The sequence below is a fragment of the Salmo salar genome, chromosome ssa05, assembly GCF_905237065.1.
Source record: "Salmo salar chromosome ssa05, Ssal_v3.1, whole genome shotgun sequence".
Taxonomy (NCBI): Eukaryota; Metazoa; Chordata; class Actinopteri; order Salmoniformes; family Salmonidae; genus Salmo; species Salmo salar.
The window spans coordinates 81369324-81388848 of record NC_059446.1 but is presented as its reverse complement, the minus strand read 5'-3'; the positions used below and the strand labels follow the sequence as shown (position 1 = coordinate 81388848).

Here is a 19525-nt window from a genome sequence, read left to right as displayed (position 1 = left end):
CGTTTATATTATGTGCACACACACACACACAAACCCAGCTGGCAACAGAGGCTGCTGACAAATGGCAGTGTAGTCCAAGGGTATTCATCTCCCTGCAGTTTGTTTGCACTGACTGTCTTCTACATGCAAGAAATGTCACTTCCCTTTGCCAGAAAAGCACTCTGAGTTAGTCATGTGTTTCTCCAAACCAGGGACAAGGGAAGAGGGAGGGACCTTTTGTACAGTTTAAACAATTTTAAAAGTATGTTCCTCCAATGTTGATGTACTTCTAAAAGATTTCTCCTCACATGAACTGCCCTGCAGAATACTATGGACTAGAGGAAGGTAATGGTGTGCGTCTCAGCCCTGTACTTGAGGATTGCCTTTTGGTTGTATTGTGGTTGTCAGACCAGGGTCAACCATATATGTCAAATACTTTCAAATACTTGAGCGACACTTGATTTAGTGTGCAATTGAACCAATGGAGTGGTCGCACAAGGCCAATCAATATCCAAGCTAAATCAAGTATTTGAAAGTATTTACCATTTGACCCAGGTCTACCTATGGTTTGACTTGTGTGATGATGTTTCTGTGATTTTGTTTCATTTTTGCCAAAATAGCAGTACATGTAGTGTTTTGATTGATTTGTTGGTTGTTGGTGAATAGACACTGTCCAGCCCAGAGAAAGATAAATAGTGCAGCCAGGCTGTCCTATTGACCCGTTATGGATGGAAGGGATCACAGCCACTAATCAGACACAGTACTGCTGCAGCATGGCCACTCACTGGCCCTCCAGAATATGTGCAAAGTTAAGAAGAAAACAAAGATAATTTGATGCCATCATACTGTTTAGTAATGTTTTACATTTCAATGGTAAATCTGATTATGGCTTGGCATGTCTGGTGAAACATTTTGCATGGTTATTTCATATTGACAATATGATTGTATTTATTCAACAAATCAGCAATTGCATGCGAATCCATGGACAGCCTTAGCAGTCCTGATTTTAATGGAATTGGATTATTGCATGTTATACTGTGATCTTCACGTCCATACAACCCATTGCCTTTAATCCAGTTGATATGAAGTCAGTGTGTCTAAAGCTGTGTTGTACCCAGCCAGGGACTATGAGATTATACAGTCAGTGTGTCTAACACTGTGTTGTATCCAGCCAGGGACTATGAGTATATACAGTCAGTGTGTCTAATGCTGTGTTGTACCCAGCCAGGGACTATGAGATTATACAGTCAGTGTGTATAATGCTGTTTTGTACCCAGCCAGGGACTATGAGATTATACAGTCAGTGTGTCTAATGCTGTGTTGTACCCAGCCAGGGACTATGAGATTATACAGTCAGTGTGTCTAATGCTGTGTTGTACCCAGCCAGGGACTATGAGATTATACAGTCAGTGTGTCTAATGCTGTGTTGTACCCAGCCAGGGACTATGAGATTATACAGTCAGTGTGTCTAATGCTGTGTTGTACCCAGCCAGGGACATATGAGATTATACAGTCAGTGTGTCTAATGCTGTGTTGTACCCAGCCAGGGACTATGAGATTATACAGTCAGTGTGTCTAATGCTGTGTTGTACCCAGCCAGGGACTATGAGATTATACAGTCAGTGTATCTAACACTGTGTTGTACCCAACCAGGGACTATGAGATTATAAAGTCAGTGTGTCTAATGCTGTGTTGTACCCAGCCAGGGACTATGAGATTATAAAGTCAGTGTATCTAACACTGTGTTGTACCCAACTAGGGACTATGAGATTATAAAGTCAGTGTGTCTAATGCTGTGTTGTACCCAGCCAGGGACTATGAGATTATAAAGTCAGTGTATCTAACACTGTGTTGTACCCAACCAGGGACTATGAGATTATAAAGTCAGTGTGTCTAATGCTGTGTTGTACCCAGCCAGGGACTATGAGATTATAAAATCAGTGTGTCTAATGCGGTGTGTTGTATCCAGCCAGGGACTATGAGATTATACAGTCAGTGTGTCTAACACTGTGTGTTGTACCCAGCCAGGGACTATGAGATTATACAGTCATTGTGTCTAATGCTGTGTTGTACCCAGCCAGGACTATGAGATTATACAGTCAGTGTGTCTAATGCTGTGTTGTACCCAGCCAGGGACTATGAGATTATAAAGTCAGTGTGTCTAATGCTGTGTTGTACCCAGCTAGGGACAATGAGATTATAAAGTCAGTGTGTCTAATGCTGTGTGTTGTACCCAGCCAGGGACTATGAGATTATACAGTCAGTGTGTCTAATGCTCTGTGTTGTACCCAGCCAGGGACTATGAGATTATTAAATCAGTGTGTCAAATGCTGTGTTGTACCCAGCCAGGGACTATGAGATTATTAAATCAGTGTGTCTAATGCTGTGTGTTGTACCCAGCCAGGGACTATGAGATTATAAAGTCAGTGTGTCTAATGCTGTGTGTTGTACCCAGCCAGGGACTATGAGATTATACAGTCAGTGTGTCTAATGCTGTGTTGTACCCAGCCAGGGACTATGAGATTATACCGTCAGTGTGTCTAAAGCTGTGTGTTGTATCCAGCCAGGGACTATGAGATTCAGAGACAGAGGATTGAGCTGGGTCGCTGTATCGGAGAGGGACAGTTCGGGGACGTCCACCAGGGAGTCTACATGAGCCCGGTAGGCCTAGGTTATGTCCCAAATGGCTCCCTATTCCCTATGTAACCCACTGCTTTTGACCAGAGCCCTATGGGTATCTCTATGGGCCTTGTTCAAAATTAATGCTCTACATAGGGAATAGGGTGTTTACACACTTGTGGAAAAACAAGACACAATCCTCTTAGACTTGATTTATTTAAACTACCATTTTCTGATGTTTTATTTCTCTCTGTAGGAAAACCCTGCTCTGTCTGTGGCCATCAAGACGTGTAAGAACTGCACCTCTGATAGTGTCAGGGAGAAGTTCTTACAAGAAGCTCGTAAGTAACACCTCCCCCTGTCGTCCTTCTTGATCACAGCACATACGACCTCTTGCTCTTCATACATATTACATCAGTTGTGTGTATACTACTGAGGGTTGAACACATGAGCTTTTAGTTTGCGTCTAGGGCGCATTCTCAGCATAGCAATCTCAGACAGATATTTCTACCTTTTTAGGGCTACAACATGCTGCAGAGATTTAGCATGCATCCCAAATGGCACCCTATTTCCTATATAGCGCGCTTTATGGGTATTTGTGTGCCATTTGTGATGCAGACTTAGTGTAGCAGTGGGTTTTTGAACAGCAGAAGACTTAACTGCTCTTCAGCTCCAGTGGTCCTGACAGAGAGAAAGGCTCCTTTATCCAGATGAAATGCCCAGACAAGGTGGGACTGAGCTAACCCCCATGTATGAAAACACAGCAGGAATGTGTGGAGGCTGCAGGGGGACTGGGGAGGACAGAGCACCGCTTTAGAGAGGAATGGGTTTAGAGAAAGTGGGTTTACACTAGTACAGTCCTGCTGATTTCCCAAGTGCAATACACACCCCTTCCCTTCCCCTTGCTGAAGTCTGAGACACACACACTCATGCGTGCATACCCACACACACTCTCTCTAACACTACACACATGGATGCACACACACACACACACACACACACACACACACACACACACACACACACACACACACACACACACACACACACACACACACACACACACACACACACACACACACACACACACACACACACACACACACAGAGAGACAGAGAGAGACAAAACTCAAACACACACACTGCTCTAAAACACATCAAATAGCACATCACCACGATAAAGCCTCCCTTCCTCTCCTGTCCCCTCCTCTCCTCTAACCCCAGCCTCTCCTCACCTCTTCTCTCCCTTCCTCCCTTCTCTCCTCTCCTCCTCTCCTGTCCCCTCCTCTCCTCTAACCCCAGCCTCTCCTCCCCTCTTCTCTCCCTTCTCTCCTCTCCTCCTCTCCTGTCCCCTCCTCTCCTCTAACCCCAGCCTCTCCTCTCCTCCCCTCTTCTCTCCCTTCCTCCCTTCTCTCCTCTCCTCCTCTCCTGTCCCCTCCTCTAACCCCAGCCTCTCCTCCCCTCTTCTCTCCCTTCCTCCCTTCTCTCCTCCCCTCCTCTCCTGGCCCCTCCTCTCCTCTAACCCCAGCCTCTCCTCCCCTCTTCTCTCCCTTCCTCCCTTCTCTCCTCTCCTCCTCTCCTGTCCCCTCCTCTCCTCTAACCCCAGCCTCTCCTCCCCTCTTCTCTCCCTTCCTCCCTTCTCTCCTCCTCTCCTGTCCCCTCCTCTCCTAAAATAGCCCACTGTAAACATGGGCCTGCTTCCTTCATAACAGCCTTGATATTTATTATCAACATGAATAATAATCCACTATATAATCAGTCTTCATTTTCCACTCTACCTTTTCGCCCTACATACAGTAACCTGATTCTATAAACCATAGCCTAGCTAATCCCTGGTCTATTCAATTACACTGAATAGACTGTGTGTGTGTGTGTGTGTGTGTGTGTGTGTGTGTGTGTGTGTGTGTGTGTGTGTGTGTGTGTGTGTGTGTGTGTGTGTGTGTGTGTGTGTGTGTGTGTGTGTGTGTGTGTGTGTGTGTGTGTGTGTGTTGTCCCCATGCAGTGACCATGCGTCAGTTTGACCACCCCCACATAGTGAAGCTGATTGGAGTGATCACAGAAAACCCAGGGTGGATCATCATGGAGCTGTGTACACTGGGAGAGGTACAGAACACACACAATACAGTGCTTTAATACAGGAAGTATCTTTAATACAGGAATCAGTTTAACAGTGATGACCTCAGGCTCTGTAACAGTAACCTATGGGTCATGTTGAAGAGTACTGTAATTAGATTTTTTAAATTTCTTTACTCATTTAGTCTTGGATGGTACTTCTTCTACCTTTCACAACGTTTCAGCTGTTAGGGATGGCCATCTAGTGGTGGATAGAGGCATCACATTCAAGGTTCAATTTCAAGGTTTATATAGTACATTGTAGAAGGCAGTCTATGTTATAAATGATCAGGGCCGGATTAAGAAATCATAGGCCCCGGGCTTTGTTTTTTCTATAGCCCCTCCTTCCCGGTACACCATCATTTTCTGTAAACAAATCCATGCACTAAGATGCAATTGGAAGCGTGTTACATTTACTGTTGAAGAAAGAGGCCCTAAAGCCAGAATAAGATTTGGCATGTGGCATAGGCTACAGTTGAGCAGAGATGTTTTTAGAATTTCCACACATGAGGATTTAAAAACCGCATTTCATGCATTTCTATGTCATTTACATGACAGAAGACATTAGCACAATCTTTTTTAATACCACACAAATGACTGAAATCAGTGTCTACTCTGACTGACAAACTGAGATCAATCTGGTCTGGAATTCACAACAAACAATAGCCCAGGCCAATGAAGCGACACACAGATTGTACATTATCAGGAGGCAATATATATACAGTATATATATCACAGTAGGCTACTAAATGTAATGTCCAGTGGCACACTGACTCACCCACGGTGATGGCCAATGTGCTCGTCGTGGCAATAGCCTGTCTCAAGATGAGCTACTTTGAAAAACAGTGCTGCTGTCATTTGTTGAGAAATGTGTTTCCATTGGTTCTATAGACAGATTAGTCTTGTTTTTTCAGCAGTAGGCATTTGCTTTCCAAAATGTCCGTTTTTCCAGTGATTGTATTTTGAAATCTGTAAAAGGCAAACTGACATCCGCAACCAACCATAGAAATATAATCCATTGATGGCAGTTCCCTGGCACCCATTGCCAGTGTACCCATTAGGGCTCCCGAGTGGCGCAGCGGTATAAGGCCCTGCATCTCAGTGCTTGAGGCGTCACTACAGACACCCTGGTTTGATTCCAGGCTGTATCACAACCGGCTGTGATTGTGAGTCCCATAGAGCGGAGCACAATTGGCCCAGCATTGCCCGCCTGGATTTGGCTGGTGTAGGCCGTCATTGGAAATAAGAATTTGTTCTTAACTGACTTGCCTAGTTAAATAAAGTTTAAATAAATAAAAAAAAATTAAATGAGTTTAACAGTCAAATTGCCAGGGTAAGAGGTTCCAAAACCCCCTCTATGGATTATATGGCCACAACAAGCTGTAACCTATATTTGGTGCTCATGCTGCCCTAACTGCAGCCTTCCCGACTGTAGGCATAACCATACCTGTAACTGCCAAAATAAAGGAAACACTTGATTAAATTAGGTATATTTTATGGTGTGGGGTGCAATTTCCTGGCATGGTTTAGGTCCACTTGTAGAATCTATGCCAAGGCGCATTGAAGATGTTCTGGCAGCTCGTGGTGTCCCACTTTATGTTGGTGTTTCCTTTATTTTGGCAGATAAGCTACCTGTATGTGCTTGTGATAAAACTTAATCCACAGGTTTTATGTAGCAAAATTTAAAATTGGGTTTTTTACATTGGATGAAAGTAGAGACTCAGAGCTAGAAAATGGTATATCATACACTACAGTTGATAAACAATGGGAAAGTAATTCTGCTTTGAAAGTTGATAAACTTGTAACCTCACTTTTGAGAAAATGGCTCTTAATGTTTTGGTACCTACTGGGGAGCTTTTCTTGGTCTACACCCATTCAGCATTGTTCACACCCTCTTAAGCCTTTGCCTGTCCCATCTCTTTAAGGATTCACTTGAGGCCATGTACTAAACAACCAAAGATTTCAAGACTAAAGGCTGGTTAATACTATGTGTTCATAAATTTAATCTGAACTGCCAGAGTGTGCTCAGAGTGCACTCTGGGCATTCGTAAACTCAGCGTTGTCAGATTGTACATTCGCAAATTCAGAGCGTTTCGCTCTCGGAACGTTCAGAGCGCACACTGGACGGTCTAGCCGAGGAGTAGGGTTGATCCAAGCGTTCGGACCTAACATCAGCAGTCAAGCACCCAAGCTAACTGGCTAATGTTGGCTAGCTACTTCCAGACACAAATGAGAGAACAGCTCACTCTGACCATTTTTCTGGCACTACCAGAGCTGGTTAGGCTGTTTTTATGTTATCCAGAGCATTGGTGACTGCAACTGTGCTGCTGGCAATAATTTAATCAGGCTTTTTTGCCAACGTTTACTGACACGGGCCATATACAATTGGTGTTGAGCGTTCGTAAATTCGTCAGTTATTCTGCGCTCTGGCACACTCAGACAAGAGTGATCTGAAATCGGAGTAGATAGCCAGAGCGAATTTATCAGCTACGTCTATCGACAGTTGTCGCATTGGCATCATGAACATTGAAATCGTTACTTGCATAGTGCAGTCTTTTGTTTAGACATGTAGCTAGCTAGCTAAACAATGAACCATAATCCCAACTCATAACGTTAATACCCTGCATGAATCTGTAGGCAGCTAACCAACCAGGTTCAATGTTAGCTAGCTAACATTAGGCTATAACTAGCAATGGAAATGGCTCTGACATACGAATAATATAACTACACAGATCATACACGTAACGTTAGCTAGCCAGCCAGCTAACGTTAGCTAGTTAGCTAACAGTACACTTTAACTTGAAATTAACTAAATTAGACATGTGCATTATCTGAAAATGTAGCCAGCTAGACTATCTTACCTGTATGCATGGATAGACGCTTCTCCCTCTCTGTCACGGATGCCATGGTTGTCCTTAGTTTGACGATGTAACCCAGAGACAGGTGTTTTATACAACAGCCTTCTGTGTGTTCTCTTTTCAACTCTGTCTGCATATTTGCAATCAAACGGCAGAATCTTCTCCGTCTCCTTAGCTATCATTCCACTGATTTCAAAACTCGGCCCTCCGGAAAGTGGAGAACAACACTTATGCAGTTCTACTACGCAATGTCTTTTAAAAAAAGCCCTGTTAGAAAGGATTACCTACACATACTGACCAGCTCATGTTATAGACAGAAGCGAGCTACATGGCAGACCAGTCGGAACTCATCTCTCGGCATGTCCAGCCCACTCATTCTCTCAGCCAATCATGGCTAGCAAGAAGGATACTGTCTTTTTCTGTGGCTAAACTAAAAAATGTAACGATTTTATTTGTATTTACAGATGGCATACAAGTTTGTTATTAAGGCACATGAAAGTTCACATGTTTCAGAAGGCATTTCTGCCAAAAACCACATTTTTATAATAAAAAAAAGTTTACTCTCCTGTGAGGTAGTGATGTGCGACATATGCCTAGTTTCTTGAAATTGTGCTCTCTGGTGTATTTTGAACACTGAGAGCGGGCTCCTGTGGTTGGATAAAAAATTATTATAGTAATACAAAAAAATGCACAACATTTTTTGGGACCAGCCCCTGACTTACACAATTGAGCAGTCACATTTATTTATTATGTGTCACGTCCTGACCAGCAGAGGGAGCTAGTGTTTTAGTTTTGGGGTCAGGACGTGGCATGTTTGTGTTGGTTAAATGTTGGGTGGATGATTGGGACTTCCAATTGAAGGCAGGTGTGTATAGTTGCCTTTGATTGTAAGTCCTAATAGGTGTGTGTGTTTTTCTTTGGGGTTGTGGGTGGTTGTTTTTGCACTGCGTTTCTAGCCTGCAGAACTGTAGCTGTTGTCACTTTGTTTGCATTGTTAAGTGGATGCTTTACTCCTTTATTTTTATTAAAGATGAGTATTCACATACCTGCTGCGCCTTGGTCCATTTCTACAGAAGACAGCCGTTACAGAACCACCCACCAAAGGACCAAGCAGCAGAAGAGGAGGAAGCCACAGGAGAAGAAAATGGAGGAATGGACCTGGCAGGACGAAAGAAAATTCTGGGCGGACAAGTTAAGGGAGCTAAGGGAACCCGAGAGGCAACCCCAAGATTTTTTTTGGGGGGGGGCACACGGGTAGTTTGGCCAGGCCAGGGAAGAGCCGTAAGCCAGCTACCCGTGACTACAGGGAGGTGCGTACGAGGTGGAAGGCGCCATGTTACGCTGAGGTATGCACCATCTCGCCTATACGGACGCACAGCCCAGTTCGCCCATACCAGTGCCCCGCAGGTGCCAGGGCAAGGTGAGCATCGAGCCGGAAGGGGGGATGCCAACCCTACAATCAAGACCGCCAGCGCGCCCTTTCGGTCCGGTGTTTCCCGCCAGACGCACTAGCATGGAGGTGCGTGTCTCCAGGCTGGCACGTCCTATACCAGCCCCACGCATCAGGAGTCTAGTGTGTCAACCCAGCTTCGCCAGTCAACAGTCACCAGAGCTGCCCGCCAGTCAACAGTCGTCAGTGCTGCCCGCCAGTCAACAGTCGTCAGAGCTGCCCGCCAGTCAACAGTCGTCAGAGCTGCCCGCCAGTCATCAGTCGTCAGAGCTGCCCGCCAGTCAACAGTCGTCAGAGCTGCCCGCCAGTCAACAGTCGTCAGAGCTGCCCGCCAGTCAACAGTCGCCAGAGAGGTCAGACTGCGCTGAACTGCCGGAGTGGCCAGACTGCGCTGAACTGCCGGAGTGGCCGGACTGCCCTGAACTGCCGGAGTGGCCGGACTGCCCTGAACTGCCGGAGTGGCCGGACTGCCCTGTTCTGCCAGAGTGGCCGGACTGCCCTGTTCTGCCAGAGTGGCCGGACTGCCCTGTTCTGCCAGAGTGGCCGGACTGCCCTGTTCTGCCAGAGTGGCCGGACTGCCCTGTTCTGCCAGAGTGGCCGGACTGCCCTGTTCTGCCAGAGTGGCCGGACTGCCCTGTTCTGCCAGAGTGGCCGGACTGCCCTGTTCTGCCAGAGTGGCCGGACTGCCCTGTTCTGCCAGAGTGGCCGGACTGCCCTGTTCTGCCAGAGGTGCCCGCCTGCCCTGATCTGCCAGGGTGCCCGGCCTGTCAGGATCAGCCCGAGTGGTCCTCCTGCCCTCCGGCCCAGCCCGAGTGGTCCTCCTGCCCTCCGGCCCAGCCCGAGTGGTCCTCCTGCCCTCCGGCCCAGCCCGAGTGGCCCTCCTGCCCTCCGGCCCAGCCCGAGGGGCCCTCCTGCCCTCCGGCCCAGCCCGAGGGGCCCTCCTGCTCTCCGGCCCAGCCCGAGGGGCCCTCCTGCTCTCCGGCCCAGCCCGAGGGGCCCTCCTGCTCTCCGGCCCAGCCCGAAGGGCCCTCCTGCTCTCCGGCCCAGCCCGAGGGGCCCTCCTGCTCTCCGGCCCAGCCCGAGGGGCCCTCCTGCTCTCCGGCCCAGCCCGAGGGGCCCTCCTGCCCTCCGGCCCAGCCCGAGTGGCCCTCCTGCCCTCCGGCCCAGCCCGAGTGGCCCTCCTGTCCCCCGGCCCAGCCCGAGGGGCCCTCCTGTCCCCCGGCCCAGCCCGAGGGGCCCTCCTGTCCCCCGGCCCAGCCCGAGGGGCCCTCCTGTCCCCCGGCCCAGCACGAGTGGTCCGTCTGCCAGGGTCAGCCCAAGTGGCCCGTCTGCCCGGTGCAGTTAGCAGCGCCACCGAAGTGGGCTACGCCGACGGTGGAGCAAGGTCCACGCCCTGCACCTGAGCCACCTCCAGGATAGGTGGGTTGGGGAAGGAGGGTGTAGCAGTGCCGTCGGTGACGGCAGCCACCCTCCCTTCCCTCCCTTATTGTTTTAGGGTTATTGTTTATGGGTTTTGTGTTGGGTTTTTTTGTTGGTAGGTGCATTCCGGGGTCTGCACCTTGAGGGGGGGGTACTGTCACGTCCTGACCAGCAGAGGGAGCTAGTGTTTTAGTTTTGGGGTCAGGACGTGGCATGTTTGTGTTGGTTAAATGTTGGGTGGATGATTGGGACTTCCAATTGAAGGCAGGTGTGTATAGTTGCCTTTGATTGGAAGTCCTATATAGGTGTGTGTGTTTTTCTTTGGGGTTGTGGGTGGTTGTTTTTGCACTGCGTTTCTAGCCTGCAGAACTGTAGCTGTTGTCACTTTGTTTGCATTGTTAAGTGGATGCTTTACTCCTTTATTTTTATTAAAGATGAGTATTCACATACCTGCTGCGCCTTGGTCCATTTCTACAGAAGACAGCCGTTACATTATGCAGTTTATTATTTTAATTTTTTTAGTTAATCAGTTACCCAATCAAGGCAGGGCCCCCAGTTACCCACATGGCACCCCCTACCTCCTCTCCTCCCCCCACCTGATGATTAGCAAAATGGCATCAGGCTGTCTACACTCAAAATAAATACTACATATATAATACATACTGTATATATCTCCTTTATTATTATTATTATACATTTTTTTATGTTTTTTTGAGCCCAGGGGCTTCAGCCCCAGGAAGCCCCTGCATGTAATTTACATGCTAAAGTAAGTATCATCTTTTGTTTTCTCTTCCCATCTTTACAGCTACGCTCCTTCCTGCAAGTGAGAAAATACAACCTCGACTTGGCATCACTGATTCTCTACGCTTTCCAGCTAAGCACAGCACTCGCCTACCTGGAGAGCAAGCGTTTTGTACATAGGTAAGCCCTCACCCCAATCTAGCCTCATTAATATGGCTTTTGTGTGTTTCCTGTAAACACACTACTCTTCTCTTATCCATTGTAACCATGTCTGCGTCGTGCAGGGATATAGCTGCCAGGAACGTGCTGGTATCCTCAGTGGACTGTGTTAAACTGGGAGACTTTGGCTTGTCTCGATACATGGAGGACAGCTCCTATTACAAAGGTAGGAGTTTCACCTGTTCTGGAGACTAACTGTCCACAGTTAGCATACCAGAGGAGATCACTTTCTGCTGTTTTTGTTATAAGTAAGTCATTCATTAGGTTCCTCACTCTTTAAGCAGACAGCTGTGGCTGCTGTCATTCATGGACATTATAAACATGGAAATATCTGTTGCACGTATGCATGGGGCGAGTGAAAGAAACTCAACAGCTCTTTTCATCAGCGTATGACTCTTGTGAGACTGTTATTGTGAACCACTCATCTAACTATGGCTTATGGAAGTCCTGTGGGAGGGGAAGTGTGTGTCTTGTTACTTGTTGCATTGTTCATGTGTACCTGTCTAATCAATCACAATAAAAACATTTGATCACAAAAAATAAAAGTCAAGCTTTCACCTCTCCTCCCAGCCTCCAAAGGGAAACTGCCTATCAAATGGATGGCACCAGAGTCTATTAACTTCAGACGCTTTACCTCAGCCAGTGACGTGTGGATGTTTGGTGAGTATGGGAATTTGATACAGTACTTATCAAACAGTGGTCTAAAACTTTTAAGACCAAGGCTGTATGTTACTAGCTGATAAATTAGGGTTTAAATAAATATATGTTTCTCTGTACTCCAGGTGTGTGTATGTGGGAGATCCTCATCTACGGAGTCAAACCCTTCCAGGGGGTGAAGAACAACGATGTCATCGGCCGGATAGAGAACGGAGAGCGTCTGGCCATGCCCCACAACTGCCCCCCTACCCTGTACAGCCTGATGACCAAGTGCTGGGCCTACGACCCTAGCAAGAGACCCTGCTTCACAGAGCTCAAAGCCCAGCTCAGGTATGTCCGTCAGTCGGTCCATCGGCATGTACAATGCTGTAGTGCAGGGTGCGTTATCATACCTTGAAGACTATCTCCTACAACTACAATGACATAAGAGCCATACTTTAGCTAAATGTATTTTGCAGTTTTATCTTTCACTGAGTCTGAACTGAGGTACATTGACTGTGGAGGAAAAATAATGCATATCTATCAGGGTTGGAGTTCATTCCATTTCAATTGAGTCAGTTCAGGAAGTGAACTGAAATTCCAATTCCAAATGTTTCTCATATATAGTGGGGAGGGGGGTGTCGGAACGAATGGTCGTGGGGCCTTAAAATAATTCTAATAATTTGTACACTGCAAATTGACCACAACTAAGCCCAAAAAGAGATTGTATTTAAAAATAACAATAATTTCATACCTTGATTATATTGAAACACGATCACGTCTCTTTTTTTATTTGTAAGATTACTTGGAAACAGATTTCCTAAATGAAATAGGTAACGAAAATATATATATTTTTAAACAGGCCACCTGTTGCCGACCCCATCTAGATAGATGTTCATTCTTGGTCACTAGATGGCACTCTGTCACCAAAGCATCCACACATTTCAATCGTTGAAGGTAGAATTGACTGGCTTGTTTGTACAAGTAGATATTCTGTACTACATGCCCAGTTCTCTGGCTGACACTTGGCTCGATGGTGTTTTGGGTGCAGTGATTCAGTTGAGATCAGTCACACCTCTGGCTGACACTTGGCTCCATGGTGTTTTGGGTGCTGTGATTTAGTTGAGGTCAGTCACACCTCTGGCTGACACTTGGCTCCATGGTGTTTTGGGTGCTGTAATTCAGTTGAGGTCAGTCACACCTTTGGCTGACACTTGGCTCCATGGTGTTTTGGGTGCTGTGATTCAGTTGAGGTCAGTCACACCTCTGGCTGACACTTGGCTCCATGGTGTTTTGGGTGCTGTAATTCAGTTGAGATCAGTCACACCTCTGGCTGACACTTGGCTCCATGGTGTTTTGGGTGCTGTAATTCAGTTGAGGTCAGTCACACCTCTGGGTGACACTTGGCTTCATTGTGTTTTGGGTGCTGTGATTCAGTTGAGGTCAGTCACACCTCTGGCTGACACTTGGCTTCATGGTGTTTTGGGATCTGTGATTCAGTTGAGGTCAGTCACACCTCTGGGTGGCATGAGACATAGGGAAATCCCTCTGTCAGTTTCCACTAGATAGCACAGCCACAAAGTCAAAATTGGCTATAAAATTCATGAAAAAAAAGTGCTTTTTGTTCTTAATTTAAGGCATCAGGTTGTGTGGTAAGGTTAGGGTTAAGGTTTAAAATCACATTTTAAGAAGAGAAATTGTTGAAATAGGTGGGGTTATGGCTTAGTGGCTGTGGTGACCAGTGACGACCCTCTCAGTAGCTCTGACTCATCAGACCGTGCCCGTCTGTCCCACTTCATGTCTGGGATGACCTCATTGTTGGTACGGTAACTGAGAGGGAGAGTGCCAGGGCCCTACCCTCACCTTCTATCCTTAGGTTTCCATTGGTGAGGGAGTCAGACCTGTGTGTTTGATTTAGCTTGGAGTTTTGGGGACTATTCTATTGGTTTCATTTTATGGGGCAAACTATATTGAGTGGAGCTCAAGTGTTTGATATGTGTCTGACCCAGGTTTATTAAGGACGTAGTGAAAGGGACAATTACAAATGGCCACCGGCCACTGTTTTGGTAAACAGCTGAGGAACGAGACTAGAGAATTGTAACCTCACTCACATTCATAGACAGAGCTATGGATACAAGGACTGACCATCCATGATATCAGAATGATAGTTTGAACCATGTTTTGAATCTATACAGTGTTAACAATTACATTGTTTAAAAACAATGAAGTGAAACAAGCTTATATGATAGGTATTGACGGGTGAACTAAAGCTCTTAAGGTGTTCAGAAGTTATATTCTTCAACAATCAATGGGGATATATCATTTATTTAAATGTCCAAAAATGAATGTAGCAGTTTCAGAAAGGTCAGTATGTAATACTGGTGAGGAAAGCACCTTCAGGTAATCTTTCACAAGAAAGGTCTAGACAGACACCCTGGAAACTGCCTTTGAATTACCCTCTGATTGTCACGTCCTGACCAGCAGATGGAGCTGTTGTAGTAGTTTTGGGGTCAGGACGTGTCAGTCTTGTGTGTGTGTGTGTGTGTGTGTGTGATTGTTCTGTGTTGGTCTTGTGACTCCTGATCAGGAACAGCTGGGGATCGTTGTTCCTGATTGGGAGTCATATATGTAGGAGAATGTTTGTCACTTGGTTTTGTGGGTAGTGGTTTTTGCACTGCGTTGGTGAGCCTGCAAAACTGTTTAGTGTTGTGGGTATCATTTATTGTCTTGTCAAGTGGATGCGTTACTCTTTTTTTGTTAATTAAAATATGAGTCTCCACAACTCCGCTGCATTTTGGTCTTCCGTGCAACACAACGAAGGATTTTGTGACACTGATGCAATGCTGGGCATTTTCCCTTCATTGACAGGGTAGGGTTTTTGTGAGAATGAAGTGTCAACGTCATTTCCATGCATGCTCACACTTGTGTAGCTAGGCATTTGGATGTCCAGGTAAGATACCCTGGGGCCATGATGAAGTAGTTTTAACTTCTGTCTCCTTTCCATCAGTGACTGCTATAGAACAGACCTGTAGCTGCTGCATCTGTGTGAGCTGTGCTGCTGCCTGCCGTGCTGCTGCCTGCCATGCTGTCTCTCATCACAGTGCCCTTGGTTTACACAGAGAAGACATGTCGGAAAATAAGAGTGCTGTGCTTTTATTATCCTGTTTAAAACTCAGCATGAGTCACACCTCCACTTTCTACTAGTCTTTCTGAGTCCCACCACATCGGTCATGTTCTAGTGCTCCAGCAGCATGGAAGAGAGGGCTGTGTCCTGGAAACCATGTCAATATTTACACTCTTAATACTATTTATATGAAAAGCCAGGCCCTTAAAAGGCATTTGATGTGGGGTTCGTTGGTTGAGACTTGTTTTATGTCATCATATAAATTAGGGAGCACAGCTGCCAGAAAGGGGTGTGTGTGTGTGTGTGTGTGTGTGCGTGTGTGTGTGTGTGCGTGTGCGCGCGTGCGTGTGTGTGTGCGTGTGCGCGCGCGTGCGTGTGTGTGTGCATGTGCACGCACACGATACTAAGGCAGGATCTTTCTCCAACATGCCAGCTGTATGAAAACAATGTACCTCAGATACAGAACCAGTCATAACAAACATGACTCTCCCTTATTGCTGCTTAAGTGTGTATTTGTATTTAATAATGAATGGTACCAGTGTAATATACCCTTACATGGTTCCACTGTAATATACACTTACATGGTACCACTGTAATATACACTTACATGGTACCACTGTAATATACCCTTACATGGTACCACTGTAATATACCCTTACATGGTACCACCAGTGTAATATACCCTTACATGGTACCACCAGTGTAATATACCCTTACATGGTACCACCAGTGTAATATACCCTTACATGGTACCACTGTCATATACCCTTACATGGTACCACTGTCATATACCCTTACATGGTTCCACTGTCATATACCCTTACATGGTACCAGACAGCTCTGTGGTATTGTCCTGCAGATATGACTCCAGCTAGTCTCACTGTGAGAGGAGAACTCTGAGGGGACGGTATTATTAAGTCCCATGGAAAAGAGGGCCAAACCAAACCCTCTGCCTCTGATCCTGAGCCTTTCTATCTGCTCTGCACTGAGCTGACCTGAGAGACTGTGTCTGTCTGGCTGCTTGACCACGTCTTGCCAGATCGGCAGGCTTGGCACTGGCGCTGCTTTAACCTCACCGTCACCGAGACATCTTCTCCAGCCTCTATCTCGGCTCCACAGTGGAGGGCTTCAGTTCAGCGTCACTGAGACATCTTCTCCAGCCTCTATCTCGGCTCCACAGCGGAGGGCTTCTGTTCAGCGTCCAACCTTTAACAAGCTAACCGCCCACCCACTCGCCTGCCTGCGCATTTATTGGACAGATGCCAAGTGCAACCCGCTGCCTGAGTAGCCCAGTAGAGTAAGAAGGAAGGCGTGAGAAGGAGGCAGCTGATCTGGACTGAACAGACAGAGTCCCCCATTCTGTTCTCTTGTGAAGACTATTCTATTGACTGAGTGCTGTTCCAGTTGTAATAGACCCTTGTTGCTGGGACTGTCTGCCTGGTTGTCTGTCTGGTCTCTGGGACTCTCAGCCTGGTTGTCTGTCTGGTCTCTGGGACTCTCTGCCTTGTTGTCTGTCTGGTCTCTGTGACTCACTGCCTGGTTGTCTGTCTGGTCTCTGGGACTCTCTGCCTGGTTGTCTGTCTGGTCTCTGGGACTCTCTGCCTGGTTCTCTGTCTGGTCTCATGCGTACTGGACATCTCTCCTCTAATGGATTATCTAAGTGGATATGGTTTCCTGTTCCTCTAGCAGCACAAGAGGCAGCTCTATTCCCACTGTTGTAAGGTAACAGTCAGGGCTTTTTCTTCCTTATCTCCTTCTCTCTGTGACTCAGTTGACTGACTATGTCCTATTGAGGTCTGCCTTGAGCAAATGTGGTGTTCATTAGTTGGCTGTGAAGCAATGGTTTTGATTCAGGTCCCTCACAATACAGTTTTACAGACTTATTCTGAGCATTGATGTTATGGAACTCTAGCAAAGTGACGCTGGTGAGTAGTGAATATGTTTGGAGCGTCATTTAGCATGGCATTCAGTATGCTCCCATTGTAATGCTGTTGAGTTACTGTCAGACTGTTTGATTTTGTTTTTAAAGGTAGTAGCTATTAGCTAGTCAATAGAAAGTAATACTTCATACAACGTTTTGTCAGCAACACTGCGAACACTTTTGTTATTAGAGGCAACAGGGCTTTGTTAATGGCCTGTACCTTGTTAACAGACTGGTCAGGTTTGTGTTGTGTGTTCTGGAGAATGGCCAGGACAGGTGGTCCCCATGTTGTTGTTCTTGTCTGATTTACTGCTGCTATCACACTATTTTTTATTTTATTTAACCTTTATTTAACCAGGTAAAACCCATTGAGGTTAAAAACCTATTTTGCGAGGGTGACCTGGCAAGAAGGCAAAACAGGGATATAGCAGCGTGTCCATAAAACATTACAGAAAAATACAGAATACACAAAAGACAAAGTGTCACAAGTTAAAGATATAATTGAAGATTAGAAACAACTGCAGTTATCACAAACAGTGTTGTCGATCAGAGTCTTAAAAACAGGCAAAGACACTAACTCCCCTAACTTTACAATCTTCTGACGCATGTTCCAGGATGAAGGGGCATTATGGGAAAATGATTTTTTTCCCATCTCAGATCTAGCCTTAGGAACAGACAAGGACAGCAGCGACTGTGAATGAAGACTATATTGAGTGACTGATCTGGGCAGTAAAGAACAGAGATACAAAGGCAGCATGGCAGCCAGGACTAATGCTGTTTCCACAAATAGCCCTCCCTCCCAGAGAGAAAGACAGAGAAAGAGAGAGACAGAAAGGGAGAGATGGAGAGCGAGAGAGGGAGTGTGAGGGACAGAGAGAGATAGAGAGAGACTGTGGGGTTCATGGGACACAGTTTATTGCCTGTATTTAGGCTGGAGGACCCTCCACTTCATGTAACTGTTCTTTGTTTAGTTGGGAGGAGACACTCCAGAGTTCTCAGCATCCAGAAGAATGTTTGGCTCTGTGAATTGCCTGCATTCTGTTCAGACTGGACATTGGATGACAGAAAGGAGGATAAAACACAGAACTTTGGGGTCTGAATTAATGCTGGCTGAAAGGTATTGTCAGTACAGTACAGAACAGTACAGTAGAGTAGACCCACATCTCCTCTCATTGTGTGCTTCTATAAATGGCTTATTACTCTAATGGCTATTGCAGGCTCTGAGGGGAGGGAAGCTGTTTCATGTGTTTGAGCGGTTTCCCTTCTTTTTGTGCATGTCCAATGGGTTTCCATGTGCTGTGGACCAGAGGCATAAAATCACTGTAGCAGATCCAGGTTGGGTGGAGTGGGACCGCTGTCTGCTTTCCCTACTCTGTATTCCTTAAGGTCCTGTGTGTGTACCATATTGTCTGACTCTCAAATGGCTTCCTATTCCCTTTATAGTGCACCACTTTATACAAGGCCCATAGAGCTCTGGTCAAAAGTAGTGCACTATATAGGAAATAGGGAGCCATTTGGTATGCATCCTATGTACTGTAGTTCAGGGCAAGAGGATGTAGCTGGTTACAGGGGAAGGTTGTTGTAGTACTCAGCTGTGTGAAACCCACCCTGTCAGCTAACAGGACAGCTCTGTAAACAAAACCATCTGAGAACGTAGTAGGACTTAACAGTGAAGGACATGGACCTGGTGGCTGTAGCTACGCTGCAACAATATCCATCCCTGAATTCTAGTGGGGAAACCTGTCACCATGTACAGTAACAGTACAGTACAATAACCTCTACAGTGTTTATCCAGCATATCTCTCATCCTCGTCTCTCCCCTCTCAAAGCCACAGCACCACAGGTTTAGGTCTTTTTAGGAGATGCTAAACTGAACTAAACTATAGTTATGTTCCTGGCTGGACACTCCTGAAGTCTGATAGTATCACGGACACACACAAAAAACACACACACACACACACACACACACACACACACACACACACACACAGTCACACACAGTCACAGTGGTTTGTTCTGTCTCTCTGCAGTCAGATATTGGAGGAGGAGAAGCTCCAGCAGAAGGAGAGGACACGTATGGAGATGAGACGTCAGGTCTCTGTGTCCTGGGACTCAGGGGGGCCTGACGAGGCGCCGCCTAAAGTAAGAGTTTACACACACACATTCAACGCTGATGCCGATTATTGGAGGACCAAAAAGGCCGATACCGATTAATCGGCCAATTTTTTTTATTTATTTGTAATAATGACAATTACAACAATACTGAATGAACACTTATTTTAACTTAATATAATACATCAATAAAATAAATGTAGCCTCAAATAAATAATGAAACATGTTCAATTTGGTTTAAATAATGCAAAAATAAAGTGTTGGAGAAGAAAGTAAAAGTGCAATATGTGCCATGTAAGAAAGCTAACGTTTAAGTTCCTTGCTCAGAACATGAG

The 19525-nt window shown here is 46.1% G+C and overlaps 1 protein-coding gene across 13 annotated transcripts in view; it reads left to right on the top strand.

The window, feature by feature from the left end:
• LOC106606028 (focal adhesion kinase 1) overlaps nt 1–19525 on the top strand; it is a 135559-nt gene that overhangs the window by 89199 nt on the left and 26835 nt on the right. For 8 of the 13 annotated variants that reach the window (XM_045719121.1, XM_045719123.1, XM_045719122.1 and 5 more), the window contains 9 exons: nt 304–324; nt 2543–2640; nt 2855–2939; nt 4601–4701; nt 11243–11358; nt 11463–11563; nt 11968–12057; nt 12180–12384; nt 19109–19220. In XM_045719121.1, the coding sequence (XP_045575077.1) occupies nt 304–324; nt 2543–2640; nt 2855–2939; nt 4601–4701; nt 11243–11358; nt 11463–11563; nt 11968–12057; nt 12180–12384; nt 19109–19220 (929 nt within the window). Of the gene's footprint in view, nt 1–303; nt 325–2542; nt 2641–2854; nt 2940–4600; nt 4702–11242; nt 11359–11462; nt 11564–11967; nt 12058–12179; nt 12385–15990; nt 16880–16945; nt 17083–19108; nt 19221–19525 lie in introns of those variants that run through there. The other 5 variants (XM_045719119.1, XM_045719120.1, XM_045719125.1 and 2 more) reach the window with 3 other exon arrangements.